General features: G+C 36.7%; 3 protein-coding genes across 12 annotated transcripts; 2 read left to right on the top strand and 1 right to left on the bottom strand.

The window, feature by feature from the left end:
* The first annotated feature begins 167 nt into the window (after window positions 1–167).
* BNAC09G32670D lies at window positions 168–4191 on the top strand. Its single transcript, XM_048768829.1, has one exon. It carries the CDS (start codon window positions 1126–1128, stop codon window positions 1750–1752), a length of 627 nt encoding a protein of 208 aa, XP_048624786.1. The 5' UTR covers window positions 168–1125; the 3' UTR covers window positions 1753–4191.
* A 65-nt stretch (window positions 4192–4256) lies between these two features.
* LOC106401314 (xylose isomerase) lies at window positions 4257–7990 on the top strand. Of its 4 annotated transcripts, XM_048768821.1 has the most exons (15): window positions 4357–4483; window positions 4557–4640; window positions 4745–4849; window positions 4975–5049; window positions 5128–5257; window positions 5354–5445; window positions 5536–5589; window positions 5985–6270; window positions 6345–6578; window positions 6657–6727; window positions 6797–6837; window positions 6911–7010; window positions 7118–7267; window positions 7351–7408; window positions 7676–7990. In XM_048768821.1, exons 1-14 carry the CDS (start codon window positions 4466–4468, stop codon window positions 7384–7386), a joined length of 1476 nt encoding a protein of 491 aa, XP_048624778.1. In that variant the 5' UTR covers window positions 4357–4465; the 3' UTR covers window positions 7387–7408; window positions 7676–7990. The 4 variants fall into 4 exon arrangements, with proteins under 4 accessions (XP_013697266.1, XP_048624778.1, XP_013697264.1 ...); XM_013841812.3 differs by lacking the exon at window positions 7676–7990 and having other exon boundaries at window positions 4257–4418; window positions 7351–7550; XM_013841810.3 differs by lacking the exon at window positions 7676–7990 and having other exon boundaries at window positions 4358–4483; window positions 7351–7550.
* Window positions 7425–13047, bottom strand: LOC106397818. 7 transcript variants are annotated; one of them, XM_048768827.1, is made up of 7 exons: window positions 12464–12985; window positions 12102–12227; window positions 11980–12035; window positions 11403–11468; window positions 11165–11300; window positions 10684–10977; window positions 9651–10339 (listed from the first exon to the last, which is right to left on the bottom strand). In XM_048768827.1, exons 5-7 carry the CDS (start codon window positions 11174–11176, stop codon window positions 9755–9757), a joined length of 891 nt encoding a protein of 296 aa, XP_048624784.1. In that variant the 5' UTR covers window positions 11177–11300; window positions 11403–11468; window positions 11980–12035; window positions 12102–12227; window positions 12464–12985; the 3' UTR covers window positions 9651–9754. The 7 variants fall into 7 exon arrangements, with proteins under 7 accessions (XP_048624785.1, XP_048624784.1, XP_048624783.1 ...); XM_048768826.1 differs by having other exon boundaries at window positions 11398–11468; XM_048768823.1 differs by having other exon boundaries at window positions 11390–11468.
* Between the last annotated feature and the right edge of the window lie 2658 nt (window positions 13048–15705).

A 15705-nucleotide genomic window follows, 5' to 3' on the forward strand; every position in this document is an offset into this window, starting at 1 on the left:
GGTACAATTGAAAAATGTATTCGGTAAGTTCGGTTCGATACAAAAAGGGGTAAGATAAATTCCCTACGATAGTTCTTTTTAAGTTTTTGTCACAGAAATAGCTCTCAATGAAAAAAATGACCAAAATATATTTTTACCCTAGGGTTAACTAATCTAGAAAATTTTAGAGTTAAGGGGTGGAGTTTTGGGATAGAGTTTCAAATTTTTAAAAATAAAAAATAAATATTAAAATTTTCAAAATAAAAATGAGTTATTTTGGTCTTTTTTTTTTGAAGTCTATTTTTGTGACAAAAACTTTTTAAAAAGGACTATTTAAGAGAATTGCCCGGTAAGAAAAAATCCATAGGATAGCCTTTTTTAAGTTTTTGTCACAAAAATAACTCTAAAATAAGTTTTATTAAAAGGTAAAAATATATTTTTACCCTTATGGTTAACTAATCTAGACTTAGTATATAGAGTTAAGGGGTGGGGTTTCGGGGATAGAGTTTCAAATTTTAAAAAATAAAAAATTAAAATTAAAATTTTCAAAATAAAAATGAGCTATTTTGGTCATTTTATTTCTCTAGATCTATTTTTATGATAAAAACTAAAAAAAATGCTATTAGAGAGAATTGTCCAAAAGGTAAATTCGATATTAATTGATTGTTATTCCGGATACTTTCGGATTCGATATTCCGGTTCGGTACAAAAAGGTAAATTTCGGTCACAAAAGGTACAATTTAAAAATGTATTCGGTTATCGATACAATTTAAAAATGTATTCGGTTATCAGTTATTCCGGTTCGGTACAAAAAGGTAAATTCGATATTATTTCGGTTCGGTACAAAAAGTAAATTTCGGCACAAAAGGTAAATCAATATTAAAATTTACCTTTTCCTTTTTGTTGTCGAATATTTATGTTTCCATTTATGGAATTTGGCATATCGTGTTCATCTAGGACTAGGACAATGGAAGAACAAATACATAAATATGGAAATTTATCAAAAGTGTTCGACGTGTCAGCTTTTATATAAGAGAAACGAGTATATGCGATTAGGCCCATTAGGGTTTCTGAAGTGAGCAAGCAAAATTGAGTTAGCAGCCAATATCTAATCACGAATCAAAGACCTCGATCTCTCCGTCATCAATGGGAAGTGCAACTTCTTTGAACCTCGCTAGAAGCGAAGAAGAGAATCCATCGCTAAATCAGAGAGAGTCATCGCCTATTGCACAAGACGGGGAGGAGTATAAAACCCTAGTTGAAGATTCGAATGAAACAAAGGAAAAAGAAGAAGATGAAGATGGTGAAGAGTGCGGTTTTTGCACATATATAAAGGCAGGTGAGTGCAAGGAATCATGGATAGAATTGGAGAAGTGTTTGGATGAAGCCAAGAAGAACGACGGTGAAAGTGACGTCACTAAGTGCAAGGAGGCGAGAAAGATGTTCAAGACTTGTATTTATGACAACCCTGTTCACTATGAGCCCGTTATTGCTGCGGAAACTTATATGTTCGCCAAGATGTTAAGCGATCTTCAAGCCAAAAAGGAGGCCGTTCTTGTTGACAAGGCTCAAGTGGTTGCCAAGATGTTAAGCGAACTGAAAGCGGAAAAAGAGGCCATTCTCTCTGGTGATGCTGCCTCCATTGTTAAAGCGTTAAGCAAGTTGCAAAAAGATGAGGAGGAGACCATTAACATTCTGCCCGCTGAGGCTGCAGCGATTGCAAAGAAGTTTAGCGAGTTGGAAGCGAAAAAGAAGGAGAAGGAAGAAAAGTGATTATTATCATGGTAACATTCTTTTATGAAAATTGACGAATTTGATAGACTGATATTGATACTTTGTGTGAATGTGTCAATTTAGATGAATATTCTGATTCTCTTTTTTTTGTTTCTCTTTAGTTTTGTTAATGAATTTGGGAATTCTTTTATGATTTAATAAATCCATTGATTTTTAAATCAGACAGATAGATTTCAGAATCAAACATACAAAATTCATAATCAAAATAAATGGATTATTAAAATCAATCAAATGGATTTGCAATAAATTCAGCTTTATAATAAAACAAAGTATATAAAAAGTATAACACATTCATATATCAAACGTTTATAAAATCTCTCCACATATTTGTTGCTATTGTGGCTCTCACCTGATTGGCATGTCCCCTTTGCTGATCCTAAGTTACAAGAATTTCTTCATCATTGTTATTAACTAACTTCTTCAAGATTTTCTACATCATCAGAGTCTTTCTCTTCAGGAAAATTAGTTGTTCTACAAAATTTTCGAAGAAAATTATGTAACCCAACACATGCAAGTACGATCTCTGTTTGTGTCTTGTTAAAAAAAAGAGGTGCCGATTCAAAAATTAGAAACCGAGATTTGAATATACCAAAAATTATCTCTCCACCATAAATTTGTTGAATGTGCCATTACTGTCACGCAAACCCGAAGCAACAACATCTAAAAGTAAATTTAGCTAAGTTTTATTTTCTTCAGGACTCCATTTAATATATGAACCTTTTGCTCGTTCTTGCAATGGTTCTTGTGTTTCTTGATGCGATTCTCCCATTGATGCTTCTGGTTAGGTCTATGTGTTTGTGTGTTTATAAAATTCTGTGTGTATAATGAAGATTATATAGAAATCATGACACATGTATTATGGAAAACCGAAAATCAATAAAGAAATAATACAAAATAGAAAATCAGGAAATATAACTTGTTCAAAAGAAACATTTTACAAACGATGACATATTCTACTAAAAAATGGAAGTTGGTGTAAATAATAGAATATTGCATGATGAAAGTGCTTATGGCTTATTTGAAAATTTTGTTTTATACGTGAGGTATTGACATTTTTTTTTGTTGGAGAAAAACTTATAAGACAAATCCATTCAAAATAACAAACTATCAATATTTGTTTTTTTTGTATATTACTCTTTAAAACACTTATAAATCTATTCAAAACCAAATTCAAATCAAATTCTTAATCAAATCCTTACTATTGAATAACACCTAATTTTCAAATCTATTTTAAAATCATAGAACCAATAACAATGAATTTAGATACATATTTTAAAATCATAGAACCAATAACACTAGATTTTGCTTGGATTTTTAAATCCATTTAAATGTACAAACCAATACTTCATCTTGTCTTGTGGGAAATTTACAACCTTTGCTTGAATAATTTAATGCAATTCTACAACTTTGTCAATCACATTTCGTCTACCAAATAACTAATATCATTTGTGGCAGTCCTAGTCGTATCTGAGCCAAAACCCTGGTGATTAACAATAGCATATTGTCTGTTAAGGAGAAGTTAAAATACATTATAAGAACAGAAACACCTTATAAAGGGACTTGAATAACAAAGGGGTTTAGCCCACCGCAACATCTCTATTCAGTTTTATAATAAAGACAAATTTATAGCTTTATATGTTACATTAACTTACAAGCGGTAAACGCATATATAAGCAAGTCGAGTCCTTCTTTGGGCCGGGATGAAGATAATATACATTCACATATGACCTTGAATCAAGGTAGGTAAGAGCATCTCCAACCCAACTGCATAATTTACTGGAAAATAGAGTAAATTATGTATTTATGAACAAACAAAAAAAGTTTTACTCCAAATATGGAGTAATGCATTTTTTGTTTGTTCATAACTGCATAGTTTATTCCATTTTGCAGTAAATTATGCAGTTGGGTTGGAGATGCTCTTAATCAGTACTCATCAGAATTGGTGCATAGTTTTTGGTTTATGAATTCCAAATTGTATGGCAGTCAGTATAGGAAAACAAATCCTAGAGATTGATCTACATAATTAACTTCTTTTTATTTTATTTTAAGATAAAAAAAATCATATCGTTGACCAAAAAATATCAGATGTGATTTCAGGGGCTCATATTCCAACGGCCCAATAAACTCAATTAATTGTGTTCAGTTGTGTCACTGACTCACGGAGACCGTGGGACATTTTAAAAAATTTCACGAGTGACATTTTTCTACTTTGAATGAGTACCAAAAACTGTTACAAATCCGAAAATATTGTGAGAGTTTGATCAAAGAAAACTTATCAACAGTTGATTAGTTTAATTCGGATATTAGTATATGTCGTTACATGCATCTTTTTTTTTTTTTTGTATTTGCTGCCTCTAAAAGATAGGGTTAGACGAATTTGCTGAGTCAGAACTTGATAATATTATTATTACCGGATAAAGAGACAAATCGTACGATTGCTATAACTCACCGACCGATAATATCACAACCGTCGATTTTCATTTATGATAAGGGCAAAACTGGAAAAACAGATAAAAACAATTTGGCTGCTTACGTCATCATGACGAGTTCTTAGTTATCCAAAAATCATCTTCACAAAGCTGTCCTTTTTATTAGCTCTCTCGATCACATAAACTCTGTTTATAGATTCTTAGCAGATATTGCAGGTGCGTTTTGATTCTTTCTCACTCTATCGATCGTTGATTCTCGAAAAATGGGTTTTGGGGTTGAGGTTTCGATCTTGTAGTTACTGTTTGATTTGATTCAGAGTGGTGTTTTGTCGATCTGACTTGTGTTTGTTTCAGGGTTTGTTCGTTTGGTCGAAAACCATGAAGAAAGTTTGTTTCTTTATGTTCCTTCTCTGCTTAAACGCAGCGTCTTTTCTGGTGGTAAGAAGACTTATCAAAAAAAAAAAAAAAGCTTGAAACTTTGTTCTTTCTTACCATCACTGATTACATATCTGATATCTCCAATTGATTTGGTTCGTGTGAAGTCTGCTGAGTCACAAACGTGTCCTGCTGATTTGGGAGGGAAGTGCAGTGATTCTGATGAGTGGCAAGGAGAGTTCTTCCCTGGAATCCCTCAGATTAAATATGAGGTAACAATCATTACTTGTACTACAGTATGTGTAGATCATATACATATTGTTGCATGTGTAGATTAATTATACTGTAGATCATATACATATTGTTGCATGTGTAGATTAATTGATTGTTTGTTCAGGGACCGTCTAGCAAGAACCCACTTGCTTACAGGTGGTATAACGCTGAAGAGGAGATTCTTGGCAAGAAAATGAAGGTGACTCATTTCTACCTGTTTGTTTTATGGATTTGATGAATAAATGTTTTAATGATGTTTGATTTTTTGTTCAAATAGGAGTGGTTTAGATTCAGTGTTGCGTTTTGGCATACATTCCGTGGGACTGGAGGTGACCCATTTGGTGCGGCTACAAAGTATTGGCCATGGGAAGATGGTACCAACTCTGTCTCTATGGCTAAGAGAAGAAGTAAGTCAACATCTTTTTTACATTTTTCCTTGTTTATCTTCAATGAGTGAGTTACTAAATGTTTTTTTTTAATTTTTTTTTATTTTGAGAATACAGTGAGAGCCAACTTTGAGTTCTTGAAGAAACTTGGAGTTGATTGGTGGTGTTTCCATGACAGAGACATCGCCCCTGATGGCAATACACTTGAGGTAATCCAACCTTCTGTTTTTTTTTCCTCTTTCTATTACATTGTAACTCTCACCACCTGTAACCTGCTTTTTTTGCTCAATGTTGTGCAGGAATCTAACAAAAATTTAGATGAGGTTATTGAACTCGCCAAAGAACTCCAAAAGGTGATTCGAGTTACTCCCTCCGTTTTTTAATAGATGTAGGATTGAACACATGGATTAAGAAAACACTTAAATTATTTACATTTTCTAAACAAAAAAAAACATCATTAACTATTCATCTAACTACAATTTAACCAATAATAAATAGGCTGTATAATACCATTGGTCATATAAAATAAATTTTACATTGAAATTTGAAAACTTCATCTAATTTGGAACAAATTTTTTCTTCTAATATTAAAAAGCGGATGGAGTATTAATTTCCCATTTCTTATCAAGCATTGGAGCTTGGATGATAGCTTCTGTAGTTAACATATCCTCCAAGATAGGCTATTTCATCTTTGAAACTCTAAAGTGCTAAGAAAAGAGCTGTTCTTCTTATTCCTCTTGAAATGCAGGGAAGCAAGATCAGACCATTGTGGGGAACAGCTCAGCTTTTCTTACATCCTCGTTACATGCACGGAGGAGCAACCAGCTCTGAGGTTGGAGTCTATGCTTACGCCGCTGCTCAGGTGAAGAAGGCCATGGAAGTGACACATTACCTGGGAGGTGAAAACTATGTTTTCTGGGGTGGCCGTGAAGGTTACCAGACGCTCTTGAACACTGATATGGAAAGAGAGCTTGATCATATGGCCAGGTTCTTTGAATCTGCTGTTGCTTACAAGAAGAAGATTGGATTCAACGGTAACTCTCCTTCTTCTATGTCATCACTCGTGTCCGAATCATTACAATTTAAAGCTTATGTTGTTGTTGATCAGGCACGCTTTTAATCGAGCCAAAGCCTCAAGAACCAACCAAGCACCAGTATGACTGGGATGCTGCAACAGCTGCCAACTTCCTGAGGAAATACGGACTTATCAATGAGTTTAAACTCAACATTGAGTGTAACCACGCCACGCTTTCTGGTCACACCTGCCATCACGAGCTTGAAACTGCGAGAATCAATGGTTTACTTGGGAACATTGATGCAAACACTGGCGATGCTCAAACTGGTAAAACTTAGTCTCAGTTCTCTCTGATCATTAATGTACAGATTCTGATTGAACAGCATTTTCTCCATGTCTAAACAGGATGGGATACAGATCAGTTTCTAACAGATCTTGGAGAAGCAACCATGGTTATGATGAGTGTCATCAAAAATGTATGTTAAACACATAAACTCATTCTCAAGAAGTCATAGTAATTAATGTCTTATCTCCCTATGAAACAGGGTGGGATTGCTCCAGGAGGCTTCAACTTCGACGCCAAACTGTAATAACGTTTTCTTGATGTTTCATACAAACTTAAACTCAGAAAGAAGCGTATAATGTTTTTGATGAAACAGGCGAAGAGAGAGTACAGATGTTGAAGACTTGTTCATTGCTCATATTAGTGGAATGGACACAGTCGCTCGTGGACTGAGAAATGCAGCCAAGATCTTGGAGGTTAGTTCATAGGTTCATTCCCATTTCTGCTGAAAATAATCGAAGTGTATAGGCTTTGTTGATTAACTTGGTCTGGTCTGTGTGATGATGATGATGATTGGTGAAAGGATGGACGCCTAAGTGAATTGGTGGGCAAGAGATACTCAAGTTGGGACTCTGAACTTGGGAAGCAGATAGAAGAAGGCAAAGCAGATTTCGAGTATCTTGAGAAGAAGGCTAAAGAGTTTGGAGAACCTAAGGTTCCTTCTGCTAAACAGGTACAAGTTTTTTGCTACAAGTCAAGAATCTGTTTTTGTTTCGTTTAAACACACTTATAATCGTTTGAAACAAAACTCTGCAGGAACTTGCTGAGATGATCTTCCAGTCAGCAATGTAATAGTAGTAGTGCAGAAGTTGAAGTAAAGACTGTCTCTCTTATCTCCGAGAAGTTTGAAAAATAAAGGATTAAAACGATGATTAGAGATGTTGGTTTTAATTAGTTTCAGTTTATGTACTACTTTCACACTCAAGTTAAATAAAAAATACTGTTTGGGCCTTGAACTCCATGAAGGTTTCAGTACCGAAGGCTGAAGCTTTAGTTGTTTTATGTTCATGTACATTTTGAATAATTTTGAATAATTTTCTGATTCTTAAAATAATTAGGGCTCTTCGTTTCATTGACGCAGGTTCCTGCGGCTGAGTTTGCGGTTGCGGCTGCGTCTATTCCTTTGGTTGTTCGTTTTGCAGCCGCAGACTCAGCCGCAGCCGCAGACGCAACTTGTTGTTCGTTTCTAAGACGCAGGACATTGCCGCAGCCGCAGACGCGGAAAGTAGATTTAGTTCTGTTCGTTTGGTTGCCGCAGACGCAATTTTCTTTTATTTCATATTTTAATTTTATGAATTTTGTGAATTTGTAAAATTGTATTTTAAATAAATAAAATGTAGATTTAAATTTGTAAAATTATATTTTAAATAAATAAAATGTAGATTTAAATTTGTAATATTTACATTCATCAAAATATTATATTTAATTAGTAATAAATTAAACAACATTTTTTATCATAAACAAAAGTTAAATAATACATCAAGTCTTAAATAAATAAAACAAATATTTCAAGTATCTCATAGAACTGATAATCAAAGTTATAAGCAAAAAAAAAAGTCATTAACTAAAACATTTAATACGGTAAACGACCTCTACCATATTCATCTGTGATGCTCTTACGCAAAGCTTCCATCGCTCTATCACCGGTCGGCTCATATACAATATGTCCACCACCACCACCACCACCACCACCATCATCATCATCATCATCATCATCATCATCATCATCATCACCTTCTTCTCCTTCTTCTTCATCACCATCAGCTCCTTCTGCTTCTCCTTCTCCTTCTCCATCATCATCGCTTTGCCATTGTACAAAATCATGATCTTCCCGATGTGAATCACGTATGAAGTTGTGTAGCGCCATCGTCGCTGTCACAAGCTTAATCCACTTGACCAGACCATACTTTGGATGCTTACGATCCAAAATCCTCTATTTTGCTTTCCATACTCCAAATGTCCTCTCAATCACCGATCGCAATCCTGAATGCTTTCAGTTGAACAACTCTCGTGCACTAACTGGTGGTCCTCCTCTAGCAAACTGACCCAGATGATATCGCATACTCCGATGCGGACCAAGATACCCCGTCCTAGTTGGATATCCCGAGTCAACTAGATAATACTTCCCAGGAGGAGGATGTGGGAAAGAAGCCTCATTCCTCGCACAATGAGTCAAGACCTTTGTATCATGTGCTCTACCAGGTACACCGAGATATGCGTATATGAACTTCATGTCGAAGTTACATATAGCAAGAACATTCATTGTAGGATCTTGCTTTCTACCTTTACATGCTTCTGCATTTTGACTTGGAGGGCGAACCGGCACATGAGTTCCATCGAGTGCTCCAACACAATCTCTGAAATGAGGCCAATACCGATCATCATTCCTCAAAACAGGACTCACTCTTCCAAACTCGCCTTCTTGTGGTCTTAATGTATCCTCCGCAAACTTCAGAATAGCACTCAAAACATCATCAAGCTTCCGTTGGACTGTATCCAATGATCTTTGATACCTTGCAGCAATATCCCGCTTCGTCTTATCTTGACCAACAGTCTCGAGAAACATCGCCACAGATTCTTCAAGGTAGACATGGTGAGTCTCTTTCAATCCATATCGCTCAGCTAGCATCTTGCACAAAGCTTCAAAAGTCCTTTGATTCATTCGAAGAATGTCATAACATTGCTGATCAGATTCATACATAAGTTGTTGAACATGTCGCCATCCTGCTCCTCGATCTGTTCTATGACTCAATCTCTCAGCGATAGGAACATCAAACAAACCAAGCTCACCATCATAATCACCATCCTCATCTTCTAATATCCATCTTTCAAGTATCTACAAAACCATATTGAATAAAACCATAAGTTAATACATGGTTCAACTACACAAAACAAAACTCTCTTCACAGGCAGGACAAGTAAATAAACACCAGAAGCCGCTTGCTCAAAGGAAACACACATACACCAGAAACCGCTTGCTAAACCAACATATAATATAACTTGCTATATAGAGGAGAAACCAGCAGATTAACACAAGACTACAAAACAAAAGGCAGTTTCATATAACAGATTTTTTATTAACACAAAACTAAAGGCAGTTTCATACAAAGATCAGACCAAAAGCAAAAGTTCCATACTAGTTCTAAGTTCCATACTAGTCCTAAGCTTCATAGTCACGTTTTATCTTGGTCCTAAGCTCTAGAAACTTAGTCTTAGCTTCATTTGTCTTCATTGTTATAAAAGCCCTTCTGCTCCCTTCATTGTCTATAAGATGTTCCATTGCTGCTTCATATAGTGGAGACCACTCTCTCACTCCAGGCAATGTGTACAGTATCTGTAACACATTTTCAACACTAGCAGCTTCTTGACGCTCCAACATCCGTTCCGCTATCCTATTCTTCACCATAAGAGCTTCAGTACGTTTGTCACAAGCTTCTACAACCATATCCTTCTCTTTACGCTTTCTTTTTCCTCTTGAACTTCCGGAATGAGTTTTCTGTTGGGTTTGTGTCTGAGCTTGTGGCAGAGTTTCTGTCTCTGCTGCTGCTTGAGTTTCTGTTTCTGCTGCTGGCTGAGAATCGGCTTCATCACCATCATCTCCACCCACTCTAGAATTCAAGCTTGCTTCTCCATGTTGAGCACTCCATCCTTCTGCTCCAGTTACTACTACAGTACGGAACTCTTCTTCAAACAGATCCATATTAAATTCCTCTTTCCATATGGATCTTCTAATCCCAGGACACTCCTATATAAAAAAAAAGAAAGAGTTAATCACTGAAAACGCAAATTCTAAAAGGACATAAAGCAAAACTCATTATATGACACGCCTCAGTGAATGATTCAAACTCAAATTCTACCAGCAAGATCACAAAAGGGTTCCAGAAACTAACTAACTAGTCATCATTTTATAAGTGAGCAAAGCTAACAGGAGATAGGCAAAACTCATTATATGACACGCCTCAGTGAATGATTCAAACTCAAATTCTACCAGCAAGATCACAAAAGGGTTCCAGAAACTAACTACCTAACTAACTAACTAGTCATCATTTTCTAAGTGAGCAAAGCTAACAGGAGATAAGCAAAACTAACCTTTTCGCGTTCACTCCACCAATCGTCTGACATATCGATCCTTCCCAAGTTATCAAACCCAAGCCCTGTCCTATTCTTAGTTAACTTCCTGAACTTGGTGTATTTCTTCCTACTTGTGTCGTATTTGTTCTTGAAAGTCTGCCAAGAATCATATCCTTTCTTAAATCTGTCTTCAAACGCCACCATGATGTTCTCCTTCCCTACTTTATTCATAGACGTACTGGTCCTATTTCCCTTTCTTCTCTCTTCGGCATAAAGTTGGAAAAAGTATCTAGTCTCCTCAGGAGGCCAGTTCTAAAGCCAAGAAAAGGAACATCAAATAAAAATATCTAAGCCTCGCACAATGATTAAGACACAAAACAGCACTCAAGTTCATATATCCAACAAGTTCCATACATCACTCAAGTTGAACAGCACTCAAGTTCATATATCAAAAATGAAAACAAGAGAATTAAAGTCAGTGCTTAGTCTAGAGCCTTACATCTTTTGTCATCTTGAACTTGGGAGGGTCTGAACTTGAGAGGGTCTCAACTTGAGAAAAGGAGAAGAGAGAGCTTCGAGATGAGATGAGCTCGGAGAAGAGAGAGAGCTGGAGAGTGTGAGCTTGAGAAGATTGCCTGCAAAAAAGACAGAGAGATGGAGACAGAGTGTTAATCTCAAAGAGCTTGGTAAGCTAATTAACATGTCTTAAGAAAATGTAACTTACTTAAGGACCTTACGAGTTCAACAACAGCAGTGTGAGCAAGCCGGAGAGAAACAGGGACAGTCTGAGCAAGCTGGAGAATCTTCTCTGAGAAAAAAAAAATCAGTAAGACATGGCAAATGACTTCAAACAAGAGCGACTATGAACAGAGAGAGAACCAACAATTATAACTTCAGTACCAAACTTTGAAGAGTACATACAATTAAAATTTCAGTACCAAAAATTTGAAACTGTGTTCAATCCTTCACTTGTGAATATATTAAATTAACATCTTATGGTTTCATATATTAAATTAATACAGTGAGCACCACTCAGAAGAAAAACAGAGCGTCAATGACTGAATAAAATCAAAAGCGTATGAACTAGAAACAGAGTATGAACTACACAGATAAAGAACATGTGATTGTATCTAACCCGTCCCTTTGGAAGCATTCCACGAACAGCATGCTCAAAGATCAAGAGAAGAACTTGACTAACAACAGTTTTAATATCAGAACTCAACAACCATCTCTTTAGACACACAACAAAACTGATGCTACTAACAAGAAGCAAGCCAAAGAAGAAGCAAGCAAAAGAAGTTTTTGAAAACTTACCAGTATACTTGGATGAAGTTCAGACCAAGTAATATCAGATTCTGTCACAGGGAGTCCTAGAAGAATAAAACAGGTTAGGTTCGTGAGTGGCAAACAAAGCATACCACAAGTGAAGACCATACCTCTAACTGCTGCTTCAACCGTTCACGGTTCTGTTCTGCATAAATATCCCTAATAACAGGAAGAGCTTTAACTAATAGGTACTGCAACTGCTTCAGCTTGACACTTGCGTCCTTCTCACTTGGTTACTGAGATTCAGAAACCATCAAAACGAAGGAGAGATTTCAGCTCAACAGATTCACATGATGCAAACAAATGAATATAAAAAAAAATCACAGTGGTTTCATATAAAAGCAGATAGAAACATCTAATCTTAGGTTGATCAAGACAAGAACACTTTGGTTCTCAGACAAGAAACGACACTTAGCATTCTAAACAGTAGTAAGCAAACAAAACCCAGAAAAAGAGTTAGAAAAAAGCTTACGAGATGGGTTCGAGAGAGAGCTGGGTTCGAGAAAGAGCTGGGTTCGAGATGGGTTCGAGAGAGAGCTAGGTTCGAGCTGGGTTCGAGAGAGAGCTGGGTTCGAGGTGGGTTCGAGAGAGAGCTGGGTTCGAGCTGGGTTCGAGATCGAGAGATCGGTTTGCGTCTGGAGAAGAGAGAGAGATGCGTTGGAGATCGAGAGAGAGAGAGAGAGCTTCAGATGGGTTTGTGTCGGAGAGCTCGTAATGGAAATCGAGAGAGATGGAGAGAGAGATCGAGAGAGATGGAGAGAGAGATCGAGAGAGATCGAGAGAGCTCAAGTACAGTGCTTGACGCAGCTTCTACGGGAGGAGGAGAGAGCGGCTGCGTCTATTAGGGTTGAGTATTTTTTGTAAATAATGAATTGTGTTAAGGGCTAAAATGTAAATAAGTAAATAGACGCAGAATATTAGTTAAAATCGCTGATTTTATCCGCGTCCAAATTTTGATTGCCGCAAGACGCAGCGTCTAGACGCAGACGCAGACGCGGATGGCTGCGGCAATCAAACGAACAAGATTATTGCCGCAGCCGCAGCCGCAAGAACCTGCGTCAATGAAACGAACAGCCCTATTGATATGAATTTTTGAAGTTAACTAGGGGTATCTAAGTCCAAATCCGACCAAAAAATGATTTATGGTATAGGGATAATGTAGTTGTTTTGGCAATTTTTCTATATATAACGAAGCTCAAAATCGCAGCAAAATCGTAGCTTGGCGACATATTTGACACTATTCGAAACATAGGGTCCGATTGGTAATGGTTGTAGCTTTAAAATTTTTGCTGTAGAAAAAAATCTGTAGATTTTTTGCTGTGGCTTTAAATTTTATTGCTGTAGAATTTTATGAAAGCACTAAAAATTTGTTTTGGATATTTGGCTCTGCAGAGCACTTGTACAGCTGTAGGTTATTTCTAGAGCTGTGGCTTCAAAAAAAAATTTAAAGTTTGATTGCTCTGAATTTGATGCTTTAGAAATAAATAAGGCTGTGGACAGCACCTACAGCAACTACCAATCACCTCCATAGATACCAACATTGGTTGGGAAATGCTATGAGATAGTTTTCTTCTTTTTTTTTGGGTCAAAGCTATGAGAGTTGTGATATACACTGCTATTTCATTTCTAATTTGCAACGACCGTGATGTATAAATTACAATAGTCTAGTCTTTTTGTCATCGTATGATGATATGAATGAAGAATCTACTTTGCTATCTTCCGATGTTTCTCGAAAACTTATCCTTTGTTGTTGACGAATTAGAACTTTTTTATTTATAATAGAAGGTCGGCAAAAAGTAGCAAGCCTTTCCTTTTGCCCAATTGTGGCCGAAAGTTGAGTCTCGTGAGAGCATTATGGTAAATGATAATGTTACATAATAACAAGTTATTACTATATTGTATCCCATTAAGTCCATGACTGACTGTTCCTTTTTCTGTTAACAATATGTACGAAAATAAGAAATCAGGATCAACAGAACAACTCAAGAACAAGAGAAAGAGTTGTGAATCCAAAAAGTAAAAAAGTGAGAGAGTAAAGAAGGAGAAACTTAATTCCTTAACTTGTAAATTTTGGTTACAACATATATTTAAACTAATCTAGATCTGGACATAATAATAAATACAGACAACATGCAAGCTTCTTGAGTAAAGAGAAAATGCACAACTTCCAAAGTCATTTGCATGTCTCCAACGGTCGAATAGATACGTTTCTGTGGATGGGTGACAGTGGAGATAGCTTGATGGATGATCAAGCATGAATAGGTAGTTGTGGATGATTCTTCTTCTCAATACTCCCCATCAAGCTTGAGCATAAGAAAGTCATGAACACATCCCTCATTAAAACCTTAGTGTACAAAACCCAACGGGACAAAAATACACTAAGAAAAAAAAGTAGACGATTCATAACCAAGAGGATCATGATCTGGACAAGTCTATGAGTCTTAACCTTGGATGGATGGACTCACAAACTTTGGTGCTTGCTCCTTTGGTGAAGATGTCAGCAAGTTGATCTTTACTCCTTGTGTAGCAAGGCAATATGATTAGTTGCTCCACAGCTTGTCTCACCTTGTGACAATCCACCTCAATGTGCTTTGTCCTCTCATGAAATACTGAGTTTGATGTTACATGAATGGCCGCCTGATTATCACAATGCATTGTGATTGATCCAAATAAGTTCACTAGTGAGCTTCCTCATTGCTCTATACTCTGCTTCAGCACTTGAACATGAAACCACTTTTTGCTTGTTGCTCTTCCAAGTTACCAAGTTGCCTCCAATGAAAGTGCAATAGCCTGTTGTAGACCTCATGTTCACTCTATCACCAGCCCGATCTGCATCACAATATCCTACAATCTATGTGCTCTTGTTGCAGCCCATTCATACGCCTTTACCCGGAGCTTCTCTCAGATACCTCATGATCCTTTCCACCATATTCCAATAATGAACTTTAGGTGCTTGCATATGCTGGCTGACTTGATTCACAGCAAAGCAGATGTCTGGTCTTGTAATGGTTAGATAGATCATCTTCCCAACCATTCTCCTATAGAGTTTGAAGTCTCCAAATGGCTTATCTTCAATCTCCCCCTCACGCAAGACTTTGTATCCTTCTTCAAGAGGTGACTTAGATATTCTTTCTCCAAGCTTTCCTGCCTCATTTAAAAGATCAAGCGTGTACTTTCTTTGAGATAAGAAAAGCCCCTCTTTAGAGCGGCATATTTCTATCCCTAGAAAGTACTTTAGCTCACTCAAATCTTTAATATCAAAAGTAGACTTGAGAAAAGCTTTGGTTGAGATGATACCTTCCTTGTCACTTCCTGTGATGATAATATCATCTACATAAATCAAAATCACCACAATTCCTTGCTTGTTTGTGAGGGTGAAGAGTGTATGATCATCTTCAGATCTTACAAACCCTCTTTCATTGAGAGTTGTACTCTGCTTGTGATACTAAGCTCTTGGTGATTGCTTCAATCCGTAGATAGCCTTCTTCAATCTAAGGACGTTCCCTGGTTTCACAAAGTCTTCCATACCCGGAGGTGGCCTCATATAAACCCCATCCTCCAATTCTCCCTGAATAAAAGTATTCTTGACATTCATCTGCCATAAATCCCACTCCAAATTGACTGCTAAGGAGAGTAGAATTCTTATGGTGTGGAGCTTACCTACTGGTGCAAAAATTTCCAGATAGTCTTCTCCATAGACTTGAGTGTATCCTC

Source organism: Brassica napus, chromosome C9, assembly GCF_020379485.1.
Source record: "Brassica napus cultivar Da-Ae chromosome C9, Da-Ae, whole genome shotgun sequence".
Taxonomy (NCBI): Eukaryota; Viridiplantae; Streptophyta; class Magnoliopsida; order Brassicales; family Brassicaceae; genus Brassica; species Brassica napus.